General features: G+C 52.5%; 1 protein-coding gene and 1 pseudogene across 1 annotated transcript in view; one reads left to right on the top strand and one right to left on the bottom strand.

Annotated features, from left to right (window-relative positions):
- TRAP1 (TNF receptor associated protein 1) overlaps positions 1–18,839 on the top strand; it is a 60,024-nt gene that overhangs the window by 34,290 nt on the left and 6,895 nt on the right. The window contains exons 2-13 of the mRNA XM_037154603.2: positions 989–1,153; positions 2,022–2,104; positions 3,236–3,376; positions 5,306–5,377; positions 7,101–7,261; positions 8,186–8,295; positions 8,978–9,051; positions 10,139–10,294; positions 11,653–11,773; positions 12,662–12,731; positions 17,218–17,365; positions 18,421–18,606. Coding sequence (XP_037010498.2) covers positions 989–1,153; positions 2,022–2,104; positions 3,236–3,376; positions 5,306–5,377; positions 7,101–7,261; positions 8,186–8,295; positions 8,978–9,051; positions 10,139–10,294; positions 11,653–11,773; positions 12,662–12,731; positions 17,218–17,365; positions 18,421–18,606 — 1,487 coding nt within the window. The remainder of the gene's footprint in view (positions 1–988; positions 1,154–2,021; positions 2,105–3,235; positions 3,377–5,305; positions 5,378–7,100; positions 7,262–8,185; positions 8,296–8,977; positions 9,052–10,138; positions 10,295–11,652; positions 11,774–12,661; positions 12,732–17,217; positions 17,366–18,420; positions 18,607–18,839) is intronic.
- LOC128628348 (heterogeneous nuclear ribonucleoprotein A1-like 3) lies at positions 14,928–16,693 on the bottom strand (annotated as a pseudogene).

The following is an 18,839-nucleotide window of genomic DNA, read 5'->3' as shown; positions in this document are numbered from 1 at the left end:
TCTGGGGCTCTGAGTTATTCTTGAGCCATTTTTGGTCTGTTCGTGCCTGTTAAGTTTGAGGAGCGGAGCCTTAGTTGTTTACCAGGGCGGGGCCACTCAGGTCGCTGGTTTGTGATGCTGTATGTGGGGGCGGAGTCAGAGAGGGAGCAATGGCGGTCCTCTCCTCTCCACTTGCCCAGTCCGTCCCACCACTCGCCCTGCCTGTTTATCTGAGCGGAAATGTGCGAGTCCGCGCCCTGCACTGTGCGGTCTCTCAGTGCTCGCCTCTTCACTGTTTTATCTGCACGCAAATGCTCGACCGACCGACCACAGACAGCCAGCCGCGCGTCCTCCCAGTTTCCCCCGTAGCTAGCCCGCACCTGGGATCCGTAACTTCGGCTGCTTGCACCTGGTCAGGGATCTTTTTTGCCCGACCTGCTCCGATGCTGGTGTCGCTCCTCTCACTGGTTTAGCTGAGCATTTCGTTGTCTTTGGACTCCGTATTGTCGATTTTCTGTGTGGTTTGGTTGTGTTTATTGTTGTTAAAACTTTATTTTTAGATTTGGTTGCGCGCGGACGCAAGGTGTTTCCACCTACGCCTCCATCTTGGCGGAAGTCCTAACAAAGATTGTTTAGAAGACAAGACTGTTTCAGAATATTAACACTTACAAATTTGGATTCTTTTTAGAGGGGCATGTCTTCTCCAGTTTTTCCCTGTAGTTACAAAGTAAGGAAGGCTGGCCCGTCACTTATGCAGTGCTGTGAGGGCTGTGAGCATTGAGGCTTGAGGGAGATTTGAGTTCGGGAGGTTTATACAAGATCTCACCATGGGACATGTGTGGGAGGTGGTGCCAAATGGCCCCCGCCTGCCTCCGGAATGCCGCCCGAGTTCCGATACTTACTGGTAGTGGACATGTGCGAGGGTCTGCTAGCAAATGTGCTTGTGAATGCATCAGGGCATCTGTTCCTGAAGGCTTTTTAACTCTCCTTTGTGCATGTTTCTTTTTAGGGAAACCAGCTCTGTGTCCTTGGAGGACTCCAGTCCAGTCCACTCGCCCCAGGCAAAACCTGGCTTTGAGCTTCCACCCTGGACGTCAATTCAGCTCGCAAGCTGCTGAGGGCCAGAAGGAGGAGCCCCTCCATTCCATCATCAGCAGCACAGAGATCGTGCAGGGTACTGGGTTCAGCCGAGTTGGGGTTTGGGAAGGCTCAGCTCCTGGCTGGCTTGTGAGGGGAGGTTTTTGAGGCAGAGGTAATAATGACTGATGGAGCCACCACTCGCTTCCGATGCAGGGAGGTCTTGGCTGGAGGGAGGGTGTCCAAAAACGAGGAATGTGTTGTCCCTAGGAACTTTAGACTTTCATTCTGATGTGTCTTGCCCCCTCTGGTGGCCACCCATGGGTTTGCAGCGGGGCACCTTCTGAGTCGTGATTCATGGCACATCTGCTAATAATCATGGAAGCAGGAAGGAAACTCAGTATTGGCCCTGCTGATGCAGGACCACATGCTAAAGTTGTCCTTTCTTTCCTAAGAAGTGTAGAGAAACAGCCTCTAGAGCCAGTCCCAAAGTGGGACCATATCTAGCCTTCAAACGAGACAACAGAATCTTGGATATTTAGGTTAAGAAGAGAATGAGGTTTTCTTGTTATTTTGCTTTCTAAGTAATTAATTTGGAAACCACTGCTTTTGAAGAGTAAAATCCAGTGTCTGGTTGTTGGAGGTGGACCAGTTCTCACGATTGGACACTTTGGGATGTACTGGCCTCTGTAGTCCCTTGAAGTAGCCCAGGCCCCCGGCATGCAGGCCCCAGTGGTGGGAGGCGGGTGGGCGCTGGGCTCCCCTTTGCTCTTTTCCGAGGGGAAAGAGAGGAACCACTGGGTTCATTCTGCTCCGGAGACCTTCTGCCTTAGAGCCCCAGAGAGCTGCTTTCTTTCCTTTTTGTTTGTTTATTACCTTAAGCATTCTTTTGAATGTCACATAGCATATTCTTGCATGGAAGTAGAAATGAAGTTTTATTGGTCGTATCTGTGATTCATTACTAGGTTCCGTTTCCAAACATGAGTTCCAGGCTGAGACGAAGAAGCTTCTGGACATTGTTGCCCGTTCCTTGTACTCGGAAAAGGAGGTGCTGCACCTTTCGATCACTCTCATCACTGGGGGGGTTTCTTTGGCAAAACTGTTTTTATACTCTTCTAGGGAAATGCCAGATAGCGTATTAACTGTGAAAATGCATCAAATTTAACAGGTCCTGATCTCAGCTACCAGCAAGAGTATTTTTACCAAAACCTGTTTTGGGTACATATATCCAGATGATTCTTTGGGCCAGATTGATTGTGGAAATTAATGAGTTTTGCTGATAATTTAAAAGTCCCCCATATGTTAATGAGGGAGCCCTTCTCTTGTCAACTGGTGTCCCACCCTCAGGTTAGGGGGGTGGTCGGGCTGAGGAAGAAGACGCCCTGGACCTCTGTAGAGAGGAGCAGGGAGGGGCTACCGAGGCCCTTTTTGAGATTAAAACTGGGGGTGACAGGCCCTGAGAAAATTAGCAAATAAACCACCATTTCCGTGCTCCTTATCACTAGATTACAAAGGAGAATTTAGAAGGGCAAAGTACCAGGTTCCAAAGTGTAAAGGGACTTTTCAGGAAACATTCCCAGGTCTTGGGCTGTTAAATATTATATTCACATATCTTTGTGACATCCAGCATCTGTTTTCTGGGGGTGCTTTATCACATCAGACCACTTTCTCGCCCGCGAGCCATGTGTGGGTCTCACTGTGTGTGGAAGGTCTGTCTGAGGTAAAGTGCTTTTCAGACACTGTGGCCTTTTCTTGCCCTGAACGTGGTAGGTCTGGTTTTTTATGACCCCACATTAAATGAAGCCGGAGAGTCTTCAGTGAGTAGAAGAAAGGTGTTTGGGAAATATTTTGTCATCCCTGGGCAAGAGCTGGGAAAGAAGCGGTTTCTCAGAGGGTTCTTCTTAAACTTTTAGTTGACAGATTGATACCTCACTTCGGGCTTGATTTTCAGGAAGGAACTGTAGAGCTTACTGTCTAAAGCTGTGTCTGTCGAGGAGAAGTGATGGCCTTTAACCATTGTGTGACCTGCCCCGGAGAAATTGCCTTTGAGGAAAGTGGAAAGTCTTTATGGTTAAAACACCGAATATTCTGTGGCACTTCTCCCCTGCCTTTCAGCAGTTGCTGCAGGTGCTGTGACCAAACAGATCCTGCCGCGTTCGCATCTATCTTATTCCCGTAGGTGTTCATACGGGAGCTGATCTCCAATGCTAGTGACGCCTTGGAAAAAATGCGTCACAAGCTGGTGTCTGAAGGCCAAACGCTGCCAGAAATGGAGATTCACTTGCAGACTGACACTGAGAAAGGCACCCTCACAATCCAGGTACCTTGCCCTGTGTCCTTACGAGCGGCACGCCTCCCGGGCACTAGTCACTGCCAGCACCAGTCACAGCAGTGCCTGGACAGTGGCCTCCGCACATGGTGGGCTGTCGGAGGCGGGCCTGCCTGTTGTCGCATCTCTGGGCCTCAAGTTGCTATTGTAACCTTTTGAAAATTTTAAGATAAAAAAGTTACATCAGCAAAGGAGATCAGGCAGTGGCTTTGGAGGGGACATTATGTTCCTGAGGTAGCTGCTTCGGGACCTCTCGTCCCCGGGTCACGGATGGAGTTGTGGGGTGTGCATCTGCCGGCGAGGCAGTTGGGGTCCGGGTAAGCACCTTTCATTTGGACTCCTGCCTCTGCCAAGTACGCTGATCTGCCTGCTCAGGATTTTGCTGTAGGGCATCTCTTGTGCTCTCTTCTTCACTTATTCTCTCTGGTCTGTGCATGTGTGTGCTTTTCTTTGTGTTTTAACACACTTTATTGAGGTATGATTTACATACAATAAAGTTCACTGAGCTCAAGTGTACAGAGTACAGTTGATTTTTTTGACCAGCGTACACTTTTGTGCAGTCGCCCACCCCATCACGACGTCATCACCCCGCACTCCCTTCCCTCTTCCTTGCCTCTAGCAACCACTGATCTCCTTCTGTTGTATTTTCTAGGATTTCATAGAAATAGAGTCACAGAGTTGGTAGTCTTTTGAGTCTGATTTCTTTCACCAATCATAGTGCTTTTGAGGTTCATCTGTGTTGTTAAATGTATCAAGTAGCTTGTCCCTTTTTGTCACTGTGTGGGTGCAGTGCTGCAGTTTGTCCACTCACCAGTTGATGAGCATAGTGTGAGGATGTTAGGAATAAAACTGCTGTGAACATTGGAGTTTAAGTTTTTGTGTGACATGTTTTCATTTCTCTCGGGTAAATACCTAGGAGTGGGATTGGGTTGTAGAGTGAGTGCCTGTCTGCCTTTGTAAGAAACTTCCAAACTTTTCCAAATTGGGTGTTTAATTTTGCATTCCTAATAATAGCACTTGAGAATTCCAGTTGCTTCACATCCCTGCTAACGCTTGTTATTGTCGGTCTTTTAATTTTAGCCATTCTAGTGGGTATCTTACTGTGGTTTTTAATTAGTATTTCCTTAGCGATTGGTGCTGTTAGCATTGTTTCATGTGTTGGTCATTTGTATATCTTCTGTGAAATGTCTCCTCACATATTTTGCTCATTGTTAATCGGGGTGTTTGTCTTTATTGAATTGTAAGAGTTCTTTATGTATTCTTAATGAAAATCCTGTATCAGAGATACACTTTGCAGATATCTTCTAGTGTGTGGCTTGCCTCACACTAGAGGGTGGTTTTATTTTCTTAGGGGTGGCTTTTGAAAAATACCTATTTTTAATTTTAGTGAAGTCTAGTTTATCACTTTTTTCTTTTGTACTTTATGCTTTTAGTGACTTAAGTAAGAAATCTCTGCCTATTCCAAAGTTATAAAGATATTCTCCTAGGTTTTCTTCTAGAAGTGTTACAGTCTTAGCTCTTACATTTGGGTCTGTGGTCAATTTGCAGGTACAGTGTAAGGTCAGGGCTGGTCTTTATTTTTTGCAGGTGGCTACCCAGTGTTTCAGCACCGTTTGTTCTTCAATTCCTCCATCGAATTATCTTGGAACCTGTGTCAGAAATCCAGTGACACGCTGTACAGCTCTATTTTTCAGTTGGTTTTCTGTCTTTGATCTACGTGTCTAACCTCTAGGGAGGTTTTTCTCGTGACGTAGGGCTGGTAGGACTCGAATCTGTCTTTTCTGACGACTCTGCAGCATTACTTTGCCGGGCCCTGCCTGGCAAGTGTAATTGATGCCACTGTGCCCCAGGGTGTCCGCACACCTCGTCCCACTCCCCCAGGTGCCAGCACTTTGTCACTTAGTGTGATTCTCTCTTTAGGACACGGGCATCGGGATGACGCAAGAAGAGTTGGTGTCCAACCTGGGAACAATCGCCAGATCGGGGTCAAAGGTAAGCCCCCCACCAGTGCTCCTTTCTTCCCCCTTGAAGAGCAGCTTCCCTGGAGAGGGCAGGTCCCGGCGTGAACGCCAGCCTCGGTAGGAAGGTTCTCCCGTGTGAGTGCTCTGTCGGGGCTATGGAAACACCACGTGACATGGTTTCCCTGTGTCATCAGGGGGACAGCCGAGGCCGTTTCTATTATTTGATAGATGAAAAGGCTGAAATAAGTACTTCACGGGTAGGTAGAAACTGGCCAGCCCGAGGTTTGTTCAAAGCCCGTCGGTCTGAGTCTGGAATGTGCCATTTCCTCCGAGTCGTTTCCTGGCCGATCCCTGGGGCTGCGTAGGCTTGAGGTGCAGAGGGCAGGCGGGGGTCAGCGACCTTCCTCTCAGGCAGGACCGTTCCCGGGAGTTACTTTGGCCTGTGTGCAGGCAGGGTGGTCCTTCACACTCCCGCTGTGGAGGCAGAGCGCCGTTGCGGGTGCGACTTGAAGCCTGTGAGGGAGGTAAGTGCCAGTGGACAAGGTGCCCCTCAGTGGCTTTTGTGCCAGCCCAAGACACAGGCTGGTGGCCCTCGGCTGCCGTTGTGCCTCTCATTGGTGACCAAATGCTTTTTGTTTGTTTAAAGATTTTGTTTGTTTATTTTTAGAGAGAGGAAGGGAGGAAGAAAGAGAGGGAGAGAAATGTGGAGAGAAACCTCGATTGGTTGCCTCTCACACACCCCCAACTGGGGACCTGGCCTGCAGCCTCAGCATGTGCCCTGCCTGGGGATCGAACCAGCGACCTGTTGTTTGTGGGCTGATGCCCAACACACTGAGCCACACCAATCAGGCCACATCTTGTTGTTTTGGGGCCTAAGTGGTTCTTACAGTGGCAACTCTGTGCCAAGTGCTTGAAAATATTCTAATTACTGGTCCAGAAGGATTTACAGAAATTTCCAACTTTAAGAAACTTTATCAAACTTACTCCTCCTGTTACATTTATTGTTGCATTGCTATCAAGGTGTGCCATCTCATACAGTAGCCACTAACTACACATGCCATTTAATTTAAAGTTAAATACAATTTAAAATTCAGTTCCTTGGTTGTACTAGCCACCTTTCAAGTGCTCAGTAGCCAGATGAGGTCAGAGCTACCATATTAGACCATATAGAACATTTATATCATATCCGAACGTTCCTTTGGACAGTACTTGTAACGATGAGCGTGTTCATTTTATTTGACTTTTAATCTTAGGAAACTTGGTAACGTGAGTTGCAGTAGTTAAGCGCCTGTGGCGCCACACAAAGCAGGTACTAGGTGTGGGCCACATCCCCTCGAAGCCTAGACTCTGAGACACGCAGAAGACACCTAGTCGTCGGTCACACCGCTGCAGCCACTGACACTCGGGGCTGCCCTGTCCCGCAGGGAGCACGCGTGCAGCCGTGCACACCGCCTGTCCCTCACACCCGGAGCGTGTGACCCTCGGGCCTGTGGCTGACAGGCAGGGTCATGGGCCCTGCGAATCAAGTACAGAATCAGTCCCTCCGCCGCCCAGCTGGAGGTCTTCGGGCACATCATCGCTTTACTGCGCGGTGTCACTGTCGTCTGTGAGATGGGGGGAGAGTATTGAATGTGGTTGTCCTGGGGGTTCAAAGCGGTCTCAGGCCTTGTTAGAGGAGCACGCCCAGGGAGTCGCAAACGTCAGTCCTCTCTGGGGAAGGGGCGCCCTTCTCTGACCAGTCTTTGCCACTGCAGGCCTTTCTGGATGCGCTGCAGTCCCAGGCGGAGGCCAGCAGCAAGATCATTGGCCAGTTTGGAGTGGGTTTCTACTCGGCTTTCATGGTGGCCGACAGAGTTGAGGTCTTTTCCCGCTCAGCCAGCCCAGGCAGCCCTGGTTTCCAGTGGCTTTCAGATGGGTGAGTAAGTGATGGCGGGGCCCCCAAATCACACTCAGGGGGTGTCCCCTTTGTCTCGGAACCAAAGCAGCCAAGTGTCACCTGACATGCAGAGTGGGATTCAGCTGAAGCATCGCCACTTCGTTTAGAAAGTTAGACCCTCAGAAAATGCCAGCGGGCCTTCCCGGGCCTCTCGCTGGGAGCCCGAAGCTCACACTTCGAGGGCCAGCTGCTTCCTGACCCCAGTGGCCTGTGGTGTCTCTTTGGGCTCCACGACTGTGCACTGGAGTGGGGACCGTTCCAGGTGCGGCTCCTTGACCCGTGGTCTGGCTGTGCCCCTGCTGCCCCCATACTCGGGTGCCCTCCACGGACTTTGTTCTGTGGGAGCTTGTTCTTGATTCCTCCTGACCCTGGAGTTTCCAGGTTTGACCCCTGGCCTGGCCCCGCTTTCCCACCAGCCCAGGCCTCAGGAGTTCCCCTCACAGCTGCTTGCTTTGCTCTGCAGCCTGCACGGGGGCCGTTTCTTAGAAGTTAGTTCGGTGCAAGCTACAGGATGATCTCAAGACTGTATTTGAGGAGGGTGGTACCTAAGCCAAATGTGAGCCTTTGTTTCAACAGCCCCCAAACTTCCTTTCTGAACTCTGCTTTCCAGACTGAGTCTTGCCTGCTGCTGCTGTTTTAGTCCCACACATGAGAGGAGGCCAGGCCAGAGCACAGCTCAGGCGCGGGAGAGCCCCATACCCCACTGCAGCAGCCATCGTTCCTGAGGGAACGCTCGTGGCCTGGGGGCTCAGCGGGGTTCAGAAAAGGTGCGGCTATGGCTGCCTTTTTCTGTGTCAGTTTGGTCTCTGCTTGTGAAAACCAAGGAAGAGGCACTGGACTCGCCGTATAGGATTTGTCAGTGCTAACGTGTGGCGCTGTCTTTCCCTCTCCCGTGTGTCTTAGGTCTGGAGTATTTGAAATAGCTGAAGCCTCAGGAGTTAGAACCGGGACCAAAATCATCATCCACCTCAAGTCAGACTGCAGAGAGTTCGCCAGCGAGGCCCGGGTTCAAGGTGAGTGGGAGCCTGGGCCTCTCTGGACATGTGGGTGCTGGCGCCAGGTCAGCGAGGCACCTCCTGATGGTGTGTTTTAGGAGATTCTGTCTGAGTGCAGTGTGCGGGAGACCCCGGGCAGAGTGGGTGGGGGCTTCCAGAGGTTGGCTGCCTAGACCATCCTAGGACAGAATCTGGGCTGACTCTGCGTGGAACCAGGGGCAAGGCTTCGCCTCCTGACTGTTGGCAAAGTCAGGTTCTGTTCTTTCTTCCTCCCTGTGGGCAGCGCTTCATCTTTGGTCACTTGGGGTCTCGCACAGCCCTTTCATCATCCCCCCGAGCTGTCAGGTGTTGCTGGCTCGTCCACCCAGCCAGCTTTGGAGCCCAGGCTTCACTGAGAACCGGAGCTGGGTGCTTCTGTGGGGTGGTTTCCTCTGTCCCTGTCTGACTAAAGATTGAAGGTGCCAAGAGCTTTCCATGGCTCACTATTTGCTCGTAAAATTGTATTTATGTTACCAAGAAGGTGCATGGTCTCGGAGTGGCCTGGCCCTGGATGCGTCCCTGCTGTGCCCTGGTTCCCACCCGTGACACAGCTTGGCACCGATGAGTTCTCCCCAGCCTGCTGAGTCACCCTGCAGCACATTTCAGAGCTCTTACTTCTAGAAACTTCCTATAGTTACTGTTTTTCTTTTATCTCTTCCAGACGTGGTAACAAAATACAGTAACTTCGTCAGCTTCCCTCTGTACCTTAATGGAAAGCGCATTAATACCTTGCAGGTGAGACCCTCCTCTGCTTGAAGGGCTCCGGCAGTGGTGGAGGCCAGTTGGTACCTCTCGGGCGGGATGGGCCGAGGTGGGACTGGCCGAGCAAACTCCCGGAACCAGGTGTTCCCTGCGGAGAGGTGAGGTCGGGGTGCCGACGCCCAGCCGTAGTGCGTACACCGCACCGCGCCCGCCTTCACGGGGTGCGGGGCAGAGTCCTCAGTGTGTTCGGAGCTGCGCGGCCATCGCCCCAGGCGGTGCTAGGACGGTTCCACCCTCCAGACGACCCTGTGCCGTCAGCAGTCGCTCCCGGCCCCTGCGCCGTCTCTGGCAACCACAGTCTGCGCTCCGTGGGTTTCTCTGTTCCGGGCATTTCTTTTTTTCCAAAGATTTTATTTATTTACTTGTAGAGAGAGGGGAGGGGAGGCAGAAAGAGAGGTAGAGAAACAGCAGTGTGTGAGAGATACATCGATCAGCTGCCTCTCGTGTGCCCCTGGGGACCTGGCTCGCAGCCCAGGCATGTGCCCTGCCTGACGGGGAATCGAACCAGCAACCCTTTGGCTCTCAGGCCAGCACTCAGTCCACTGAGCCACACCAGGCAGGGCGTGTTCTGCACGTGTCATATAAACAGAATCAGGCACAATGTGGCCTTTTGTGTTTGGCCTCTTGCAGTGTTTTCAAGGTTCATTATGTTTCCTTTTTAGGACTAAATATTTCACTGTGTGGCTGGACCGTTTGTCCCTCCGCGTATCCACCCAGTGTGGGCACATCCAGGTCCTGCCTCCGGGTCCACCCTTCTGAACACACTGCACTGGGAGGGCTACTTGTTCCCAGACTTTCTGTGTGTCTTTCTCTGTGACCCCCCAGCCCATCCATTCTGGGACCCCCTTCCCCCAGCGCTGGAGTGGGTGGGGCTGGAGGCGGAGGGAGGGCCTTGCTCCTGAGGCCGCCACACTGTGTGTCCTGGGAGGCTGGTCCTCGGCTCATCCCGAGGGAGTGCTCGCTGACACCCAGGCGCCACAAGTTCCACCAGCTCAGCCCCGCGTGGCTGTTGTGAGTATGTGTTTTAAACATGATATTCCCCTCTCATCTCCACTTTCAGGCCATCTGGATGATGGACCCCAAGGATGTGGGCCAGTGGCAGCACGAGGAATTCTACCGCTACATCGCGCAGGCCCACGACAAGCCCCGCTACACTCTGCACTACAAGACAGACGCCCCGCTCAGCATCCGCAGCATCTTCTACGTGCCGGAAACAGTGAGTGCAGGCCCGGCCGGCCACCCGCAGCTGCTGGGGCTGCACGGGGCTTGTCCGCAGCTCCGAGTGGGGGGCATCGCCCTTGGTGACTGCGTTGTCCATTACTAGTAGCCCTTGTTGAGTGGTGACAGTGCAGCACAAACATGTCACAAAATTCACTTGGCGGCGTTAGAGTGAAAGAAAGACCTGTGCCTCTGGGTGGGTGAGCACAGAGTTGTAAAGTGACGGAGTGCTGTACATGGTGATTTTTTGGGTGGAACAGAGACCTTGGGCCCTGAGGGCCTGGGTGTTTGTAAACGGCGCTGGTTCAGGGTGCCGGCCGGGGAGGCCCTCAGAGCAGGCTGCGGCTCCCTGTCTGCAGGCAGCGCGCTCAGATACGCCGCGTGTTCTCCACACTTCATTTTGCCGCTAAGACTTCCTGGCTCGCGGCAGCACGGTGAAGGCTCTGACAGCCTGCAGCGGACAGACCTGCCCAGCGGTTGGGCCCAGCCTTTCCTGGCTTCATTTGACGGGAGTCCTCTTAATGTCCACACCCGCTGTCCACTTTGGAAAGAGCAGTTCTTGGCCCTCATCTCTGAGTGCCCTCTGTAGACCCGCAGCAGCACCGTCTCCTGAGACTTGTCAGTAATGCAGAGTCTCGGGCCCTCCCGGGACCTACAGAATCTGTCTCCATTCGAACATGATCCCCGTGTGACGTGTGTACGAGCTGCAGGTTCTGAAGCACTGAGTGGGAGCAGGGTTTGGCAGACATTTCTGTGGAGGGCCAACAGGGACTGGTTTGGGCCCTGGTGGGTCCGCACAGTCTGCCACTGCCGTGAGGACGCCCTGGACCGCACCTGAGTGAACGGGCAGTGTCAAGGTCCGGGAGACTCTCAACGCGGGAATTTTGTATTGTACATATTTTTCATGTGCCACGAAATATCCTTTATTTGCTTTTTTTGGCAACCATTTAAAAAGGAAAAAGCCATTCTAAGCTACACAAACCAGGTGACGATCCAGACCAGGTCTATGGGCTGTAGTTTGCTGACCCCTAGCAGGTTTGGTTCTCTTCACGGGGACGTGGGGGTCTTCCTTTTACACCCTCTGTGAGGAGTGGCTTCCTAGGGCAGCAGCTGCCTAGAGAAGGCCTGCTTCAGTGCTGTTGTGTGCGGTCCCCCCTGGGTGCTGGGCTTGTGAACAGACGGACGTAGGTGGTTTCCTGGCCTGTCTCTTCCGGACCGTTGCGTGTCCACCCGACGGCTCCCAGGCCGCGCCAGCACTGGGAAGGGGGTTCACAGAGTCCTCGTCCGGGCTGCCCCACAGCCCTGTAGGTTGCCCCCCGTGTGTGTAGCTGATTCTGCCCTGTCCTCGCCCCCCAGAAACCGTCCATGTTTGATGTAAGTCGGGAGCTGGGGTCCAGCGTCTCTTTGTACAGCCGCAAGGTCCTCATCCAGACCAAGGCCAGCGATGTCCTGCCCAAGTGGCTGCGCTTCATTCGAGGTAATGGGGCTGACTCCCTGGGGCAGGCGTGGCTCCTCACCTACGGCCCAGGGTGCTAACTGGTTAGGAGGAGCTCATATTTCACGAGTGTGGGTCAAGGGAAGCAGCCTCAGTTGCTAGCTGGGCGAGGCGCCTCTCAGGAAGCTGACCCGCTGCAGGTGCTCGTCTTGGTTGATTTGGAGACAGGGGACAGGTAGACAGTTTTGAATGGAGTTATTTTACTGTTTAAAGATATTACATGAGTTTCAGATTTAGCTACAAATTGCCTTGCATTTGAGTGAGATTATAGTTTAATAAAAATCTCAGCTTTTTAAAAAAAAATTTTATGGAGACAAACATTGATGTGTGCACCCCCTACTGGGGACCTGGCCCGCAACCCAGGCATGTGCCCTGACTGGGAGTCGAACCGGTGACCCTGTGGTTTGCAGGCTGGCACTCAGTCCGCTGAGCCACAGCAGCCAGGGCAAAATCTCAGCTTTTAAACCTTTGTATTCATCATGGCACAAAAAGGTACAAAGCACCCGTGACATATTTATGACTGAACATAAAATCCAGAAGGTGGTTTTCATAGTGTCAAAGTGACGCTGAAGTTTTAGAAACTTCCCTGGCAAAGGCTTGCAGCATCTCGCTTGCCTGCTCCTCTCCCGATCACATCGTCCTGACCTGGGCTCCGTCAATTCCAGGATGTCAGGACTTGGGGGGCTGAGTGGTGTTGCCTCACTGAGTCTCCTCCCTTTGTCCTCCCTCCTCTGTCTACCTCACGTGGCCTGATGTCATGTGGAGTTTGAGGAACAATGTAGAGCCTGGTGGGAGGCCAGTGGCCCTTCGGGAGGGCAGGGTGGAGTCTCGGGCACCACCAGGGTCCTGATGTGCTTGTGTCACTCTCAGGTGTGGTGGACAGTGAGGACATCCCCCTGAACCTCAGCCGGGAGCTCCTCCAGGAGAGCGCTCTGATCAGGTGAGCTGCTGGGAGCGGGCGTCACCGAGAGGGCGAGGGTGGCCGGAAGGAGCCGGGGAAAGATCGAGGAGCTGCAGCGAGGCCACGTCTGAGGGGCTGTGTGCCTGCAGAATGCATGCAGGTTTCACGTGCTTTGCCTGATGTTTTGCTCCACGTTTTAATAAAAAGCGTTTGGGGACTGACCGGTTGAGGGAAATGATGGCTCTGTCACATGTTCCCCCCTTAGCCAGCCTCCGTCACCCAAACCCAGGGTGGCCACAGCTGGAGAGAGTCCAGGCAGGCTCTCTGTGGTGTGGACAAGGCAGATGACAGCCACAGAGCCAGGAGAATGTCTGACCTTGGTGTCGGAAGGTCAGTGACGCTGTGAAGGCCAGGGGCAGGCCTCGGACCGGACCCTCCTGTGGAGATGTTGCTGTCGGAATCCCTCTGGGCTGCGGCGGCCACGGTTCTCATGTCCCCTCCGTGATTGTAGTGGCAGCTGCTGTTACTAACTGCTCATTGTCACCCGGAGCTTTACCGATACAGCCCACAGAATCCTCTGATGTGGGAACTGCTACGTGCCATGACATGGCTGCGGAAACTGAGTGACAGAGAGGCCACAGCAGTCACTGAGGGAACCTGCGTTTCTGACCACAGGCGTGTGTTCTGTCCGGAGCCGGGCTGACCCCAGGCTGCAGGCAGGGAGTGTCCAGCCACTTGGTTGCTGCTTGTGGTTTTCAAGGGCTAGATTGTCAGCCTGAGATTCATCTTGATAAGGAAAAAGTCAGCCTTAAATGAAGTGTTTGAAAGAGTCATAAACTTGGAGAAAAGGCGGAAATGTGATACAGAGGACACCTTTGCCCTGCACCCTTTGAAAGTAAGCCGTCGACCCGAGGCCCCATCTTCCCCAGACACCTTCGGGGGGTTTCCGGTGACCAAGGACATTCTGCCCGACCTGCAGTACTGCCTCTAGTGGCACCACTGCCACCTGACGCTCAGACCCCTCCACGTGCTACCGCTCTGTCGTCACGTTCCATGGAGCAAGAGGGTCTGCTCTAGAGTCACACGTGCCTCTAGTTGTCTCTTTAGCCTCCTTCGGGCCGGCTGAGCTGCACAGTCTTTCCCTTTTCCCTGCCTTTTATGACCTGGATGCCTCTGAAGATTTTGGCCAGTGACTTCGCCCCTTGGTTGGGGTTGTCTGACGCAGGGATGGCACAAAATGACCACCGCCTGTCAGTGGCGCCTGACTTTGATTTGTCCCCTTACTGGTGCTTTACACGTTGAGAACTGATGGAGGTGGTGTATGGCCGCCTTCTTGGTGAGAAGGTCCTCTTTTTCACCTCTGAAATTAATATATCATATTGCAGGTGGTATTTTGCAGTTAGGTGAAAAGCATGTTGCTTCAGCAAATTTTCAATGTATTTTTGTTTTTTAATATCCATAATTTATTCGTGTGAACTGATTTCCTGTTTTACTTAGTGGGTTGTTATCTGTTAGTGTCATTATGTTTTTTTTTGATGCCCAAACAGTCCCCAGTTTAGCCAGTGGGAGCCCGCTCGGGCTGACTCCTGGGCCCTTTGACATGTCCCGTCATGCTTTGAGCACTCCCTCTCTTCTGGCACAAGGTGTTGCAGGCTCCCTTCTGTGCTGCCTGCATTGTTTCCTGCCTGGAATGACGTACTCATTCCTCCAGGGAGCTTGGGCTCATTTGAATGGAGAAGCCAAGATCTGGGCCCTGGGGTGCCACTGCTGTTGGGCTGTCAGCTCCCGGGCCCTCTGAGTAGACAGCCGAAGAATGTGAGTCTGTGTGTGTGTGTGTGCGCGTTTGCATCTGCACTTGTTTCTGTACCTGAGTGTTCCTGGCGCCCCTGGGGCCTCCTCGTCTTGCTCCTCCTGTTTGCTCCCTTTGATGCTCAGAAGGTGCCTCCCTTCCTTCCTGCGTTCCCTTTGACCAGTCCCCCTCCGGGGGGATCCGCCTGCCCTCACCAGTGTCCAGTGCCTTCCCCTGACACAGACACCTGTTCACCTGCTCGGGCTCCGACTCCACGTAGGGGCTGCCCGCTGCCCCAGCCTGGACACCGTTCTCTGGGGTTCCCGGGCGTGGACACTCCATGCCAGGCCCCTCCTACCCTCACCCCCGTGGGGCAGCCTCCTGGGGGTCTCGCCCTGTCCCGGCTGCTGTGACTCCCCTGCCACAGGTTCAGGCGCTGCCCTGTCTCAGGCCGCACTGTGGTCGAGTACCTGAGTCAGGACGTGAGCGAAAGAGAAAAAGCTAAAATGGATGTCGAACAGCACTGCTCCCCTACCATGGATTATTAAGGAAATACATGGTAATTTGAGTTATTTTAAGGAAAGGCAAAATATTAAGGAAATGAAAATATGCTTAGTTCCACTAATATAGGAGTTCTTTATTTTTATTCTTTACATTGAACATAATTGTTTATTACCATTTGTTAAAGATTTTATTTATTTATTTTTAGAGAGAGGGGAAGGGAGGGAGAAAGAGAGGGAGAGAAACCTCGACACGTGAGCGAAACATCAGCTGGCTGCCTCTCCCGTGTCCCACCCAGGGTCCTGGCCCGTAACTCAGGCCCGTGCCCTGACTGGGAATGAACCCGGAGACCTTTCGGTTCACAAGCTGATGCCCAGTCCACCGACCTACACCAGCCAGGGCTCATTCCTTTTTTTTTTTTTAATTTAGCATCATGATCAGAGTATTACATTTAGCAATCAACAACATGGATGCAAAAAAAAACCCCACTACATTAAAACTCTTTGTTGGAATGCTTTACACTTTCCACAGCACAGAAACTAAAATAACGTGCTATACAATTAGTCACAAATACAGTCCTCAAGTTTTTTGTCCACTCACATGAGTCTTGTCTAAAACACGTCTCTTCTGTGGCAGCGAGGCCCTGCCACCACTGTGCTTGGCTCCGACCACCAATCCGCTGTCACCTGGAGCCCCCCTGTCACTTCTCGGCTCCTCTCCTGCTGAGCTTGTTTCCTGGCAGTGATTAAAATCTGTGCCACTGACACAGCTGCTGCTGGAACCGCCACAGCCACCTGGGTTTCGTGGTTTGGTAGAGTATTGGCCTCCACCACCACGGGGGCCAGAGCGTCTGCCTCCAAAGTTTCCTCCTTTCATGGGTCCACAATTCGCAGATCGATTTTGTGATCTCCAGAATCATTGTAGCTCCCGCCACCTCCCAGATTGCTTCCATCATTACCAAGTTCATGATAGCCACCCCCACTGCCACCACACCCACCACTACGGCTACCACCAAAGCCACCTCGACCGTCCATGACCAAAGTTGTCATTCCCACCAAAACCACCTCCACGACCACCTCCGAAGTTGCCAGCACCAGTTCGACCTCTTTGGCTGGATGAAGCACTAGGGGCTTTCCTTCCCTCACAGCTGTGGCTGTTCACAATACGGTATTTCTCAACGACAGTCTTGTCTACAGAGTCACGGTCATCAAAGGTTACGAAAGCGAAGCCTCCCTTTTTGCCGCTGCCTCGGTCATTTGTGATTTCAGTCACTTCACTTTCCCCACACAGTTCAAAACAGTCTCTTAGGTGCTGTTCTTCAGTGTCTTCTTTAATACCACCGACAAAAATCTTTTTCACAGTGAATTGGGCGCCCGGTCTTTGAGAATCTTCTCTTGAGACAGCCCTCCCTGGTTCCTCAGCTCTCCCACCCACCTTGTGTCCCTCACTGCGTCCCCCACTGCGTCCCCTCCTCCATGGGGGCAACGTGACAAACCCAGAGCCCCTGCAGCGCTCGATGTTTGGATCTCATCACCGCACAGTTTGTGAGCATCCCCGTTGCTCACCACGGCTCCTCAGACTCTCACCTGCTGTTTCAAAGCTCGGACCCCCGATAAAGAGCTTCCATAGTTGTTCCCACTCCTTGGGAGACTCCGGCTTACCTGTCACGACTGCAGGAGAGGGGACTTCAGTGATGCTTACTCAGCGGCATCCACCGGCAGAAAGTCGTTTTCTTTTTAACCGATTTTTGTTTGTTTGTTTTTATAGAGAGGGAAAGGGAGGGAGAGAATGTTTTTTTTTTAACACGGGTACTTTTTCATGTCATTAAGTGTTAGAGGATGTGCTTGTTAATGACAGTGCACTTTTCTATCTTTCATCCTATACTATCCTGTTGAACACCGAGCTTGCTCATAATTGTTTTCTCTTTCATGTGCGACAGTGCAACTCCTGCCGCATAAATCTTGGCTGTGTTTCCCAGGGTGTAATCTCTACAGTTGGAACCCATAAGGCTGGGCAATACTGCCCTCTGTAAAGGGTGTTGGTCCACATCCCTGCCTCTAGGGGGCGCGTGTCTTTCTACCTGGTGTTTGCCAAGAGTCACTTTTCTTTTTTGCTTTTTTAAAATTTGTCCAGAATGATTGTTAGTGGAGCAGAATTTTTTTTTTCCTTAGCCTGTGTCTGTTAGTATTTCATAGAAGTTAACCTGTTCATGATAAGTGCATTTCTGTGCTGTAGGAAACTCCGGGACGTTCTACAACAGAGGCTAATAAAATTCTTCGTTGACCAGAGTAAAAAAGACACTGAGAAATATGCCAAGTTTTTTGAAGATTATGGCTTGTTCATGAGAGAGGGCATTGTGACCACTGCCGAACAGGAGGTCAAGGTAAGGTCCAGGTTTCTGGGTCTTTCTCTGTGCTGGCTTGGCTTGGAGGAAGCTAGTGGAGGCCAGAAAGCTGAGCTTCCCAGGACATGCCAGTGGCACATCCGAGCATCCCAGCTAGGGCTCGGTAAGGGTTCACTCAATGCATTCGTGTATGTCGATGGGGACCTGCGACCGTGCACCTGCGTACAAGCTTAGCGCCTGATTTAGAGCATGAGTCACCATGTGGGTTTCCACATCCTTGGTTTAACCTCTGTTTTCCCACTTTCTGTCCACCTTTCATCTCCATCACGTCACTCTTTCACTTGGGTCTAGCCCGATGCACACCCTCCATGGCTCTTCCCTGTGTCCCTACCCTTGGCCGTGCTGTGCTTGTCCATGATTCAGTGGCGTAGGGAAGGCAGAGTTTATGTCTCAGGTTATATCAAGTCTGATGGCCTCAGGGATCCAAGCCCCACCAGGCATCTTCTGCCAGCAGTCACACTGCATTTCAGGTGATAGGAAGGATAAGCTTCTCCTTTAAGGACCAATTCTCTAGGTTGCACACCCCACTTTTACTTGCACCCCATTGATCAGACTAGTCACCTGGTTAGAGGAAGGCTGGGAATACGGACTTTATGCCCGTGCCCACATGCCCGATGTGAGCAGCGGTAGAGGGAGGATGCTGGTCCGGGGGCGTTCTCTGCCGCAGGGATGGTCTGGCTACTCCTGGGTGCGCACAGCTTGCTCAGATAGCCCCTCTCTGTGAGGCCGTGGGCCACCTGGGGAGGGAGGTGCTCTCTGAAGTTCTCTGAACTTTTGATGTGGGGCCTGCCAGATCTGGCTGGAGTCCACTGGGGCCCCTAGGGATTGAGCCACTTTGGAGTCCATCCATGGACCAGGCCTCTGTAGGAGCTGCCCCAGCTGCAGAATGTGGTGGGCTCACCAGCTGGGGGTGAGGCCAGCAGAGCCTCTCCTCCCTTTAGCCACAGGCTTCCCAAGTCGGTGCTCAGCTACTCTGGAGGCTTTCCAAGCGAGGACCTGGAATGAGCAGTGACCTGCCTTTTGTTTGTTTCTAGGAGGATATTGCAAAGCTGTTGCGATATGAGTCCTCGGCACTGCCTGCAGGGCAGCTGACAAGTCTCATGGACTACGCCAGCCGCATGCAGGCTGGCACCCGCAACATCTACTACCTGTGCACCCCTAACCGGCACCTAGCTGAGCACTCACCTTACTATGAGGCCATGAAGCAGAAAAACATGGAGGTAGGTGAGCGGCTCAGCTCACCTATAGGCTGCTGGGGGGGCCTGGTTGGAGAACAAGGTGGGTCTGAGCACACAGGTTGGGCATGGGGGGTGTCTCTCTGCTTAGTGAGAAATGGCTGAATGTGCCCAGGGTCTCGGAAAGCCAAGCAGTGTGATTTATCATCCGTGGGCTCAGGGGCACAGGCTCAAGTCTGTCATCTAGTTTGTGTCTCTCTGTAGGAGGTGACACAGGA

The sequence above is a fragment of the Artibeus jamaicensis genome, unplaced genomic scaffold (assembly GCF_021234435.1).
Source record: "Artibeus jamaicensis isolate MK-2021 breed Jamaican fruit bat unplaced genomic scaffold, CSHL_Jam_final contig_700, whole genome shotgun sequence".
Classification (NCBI taxonomy): domain Eukaryota; kingdom Metazoa; phylum Chordata; class Mammalia; order Chiroptera; family Phyllostomidae; genus Artibeus; species Artibeus jamaicensis.
Note: the sequence above shows the minus strand (reverse complement) of the source record. Positions and strands in the feature narration are given on the sequence as shown.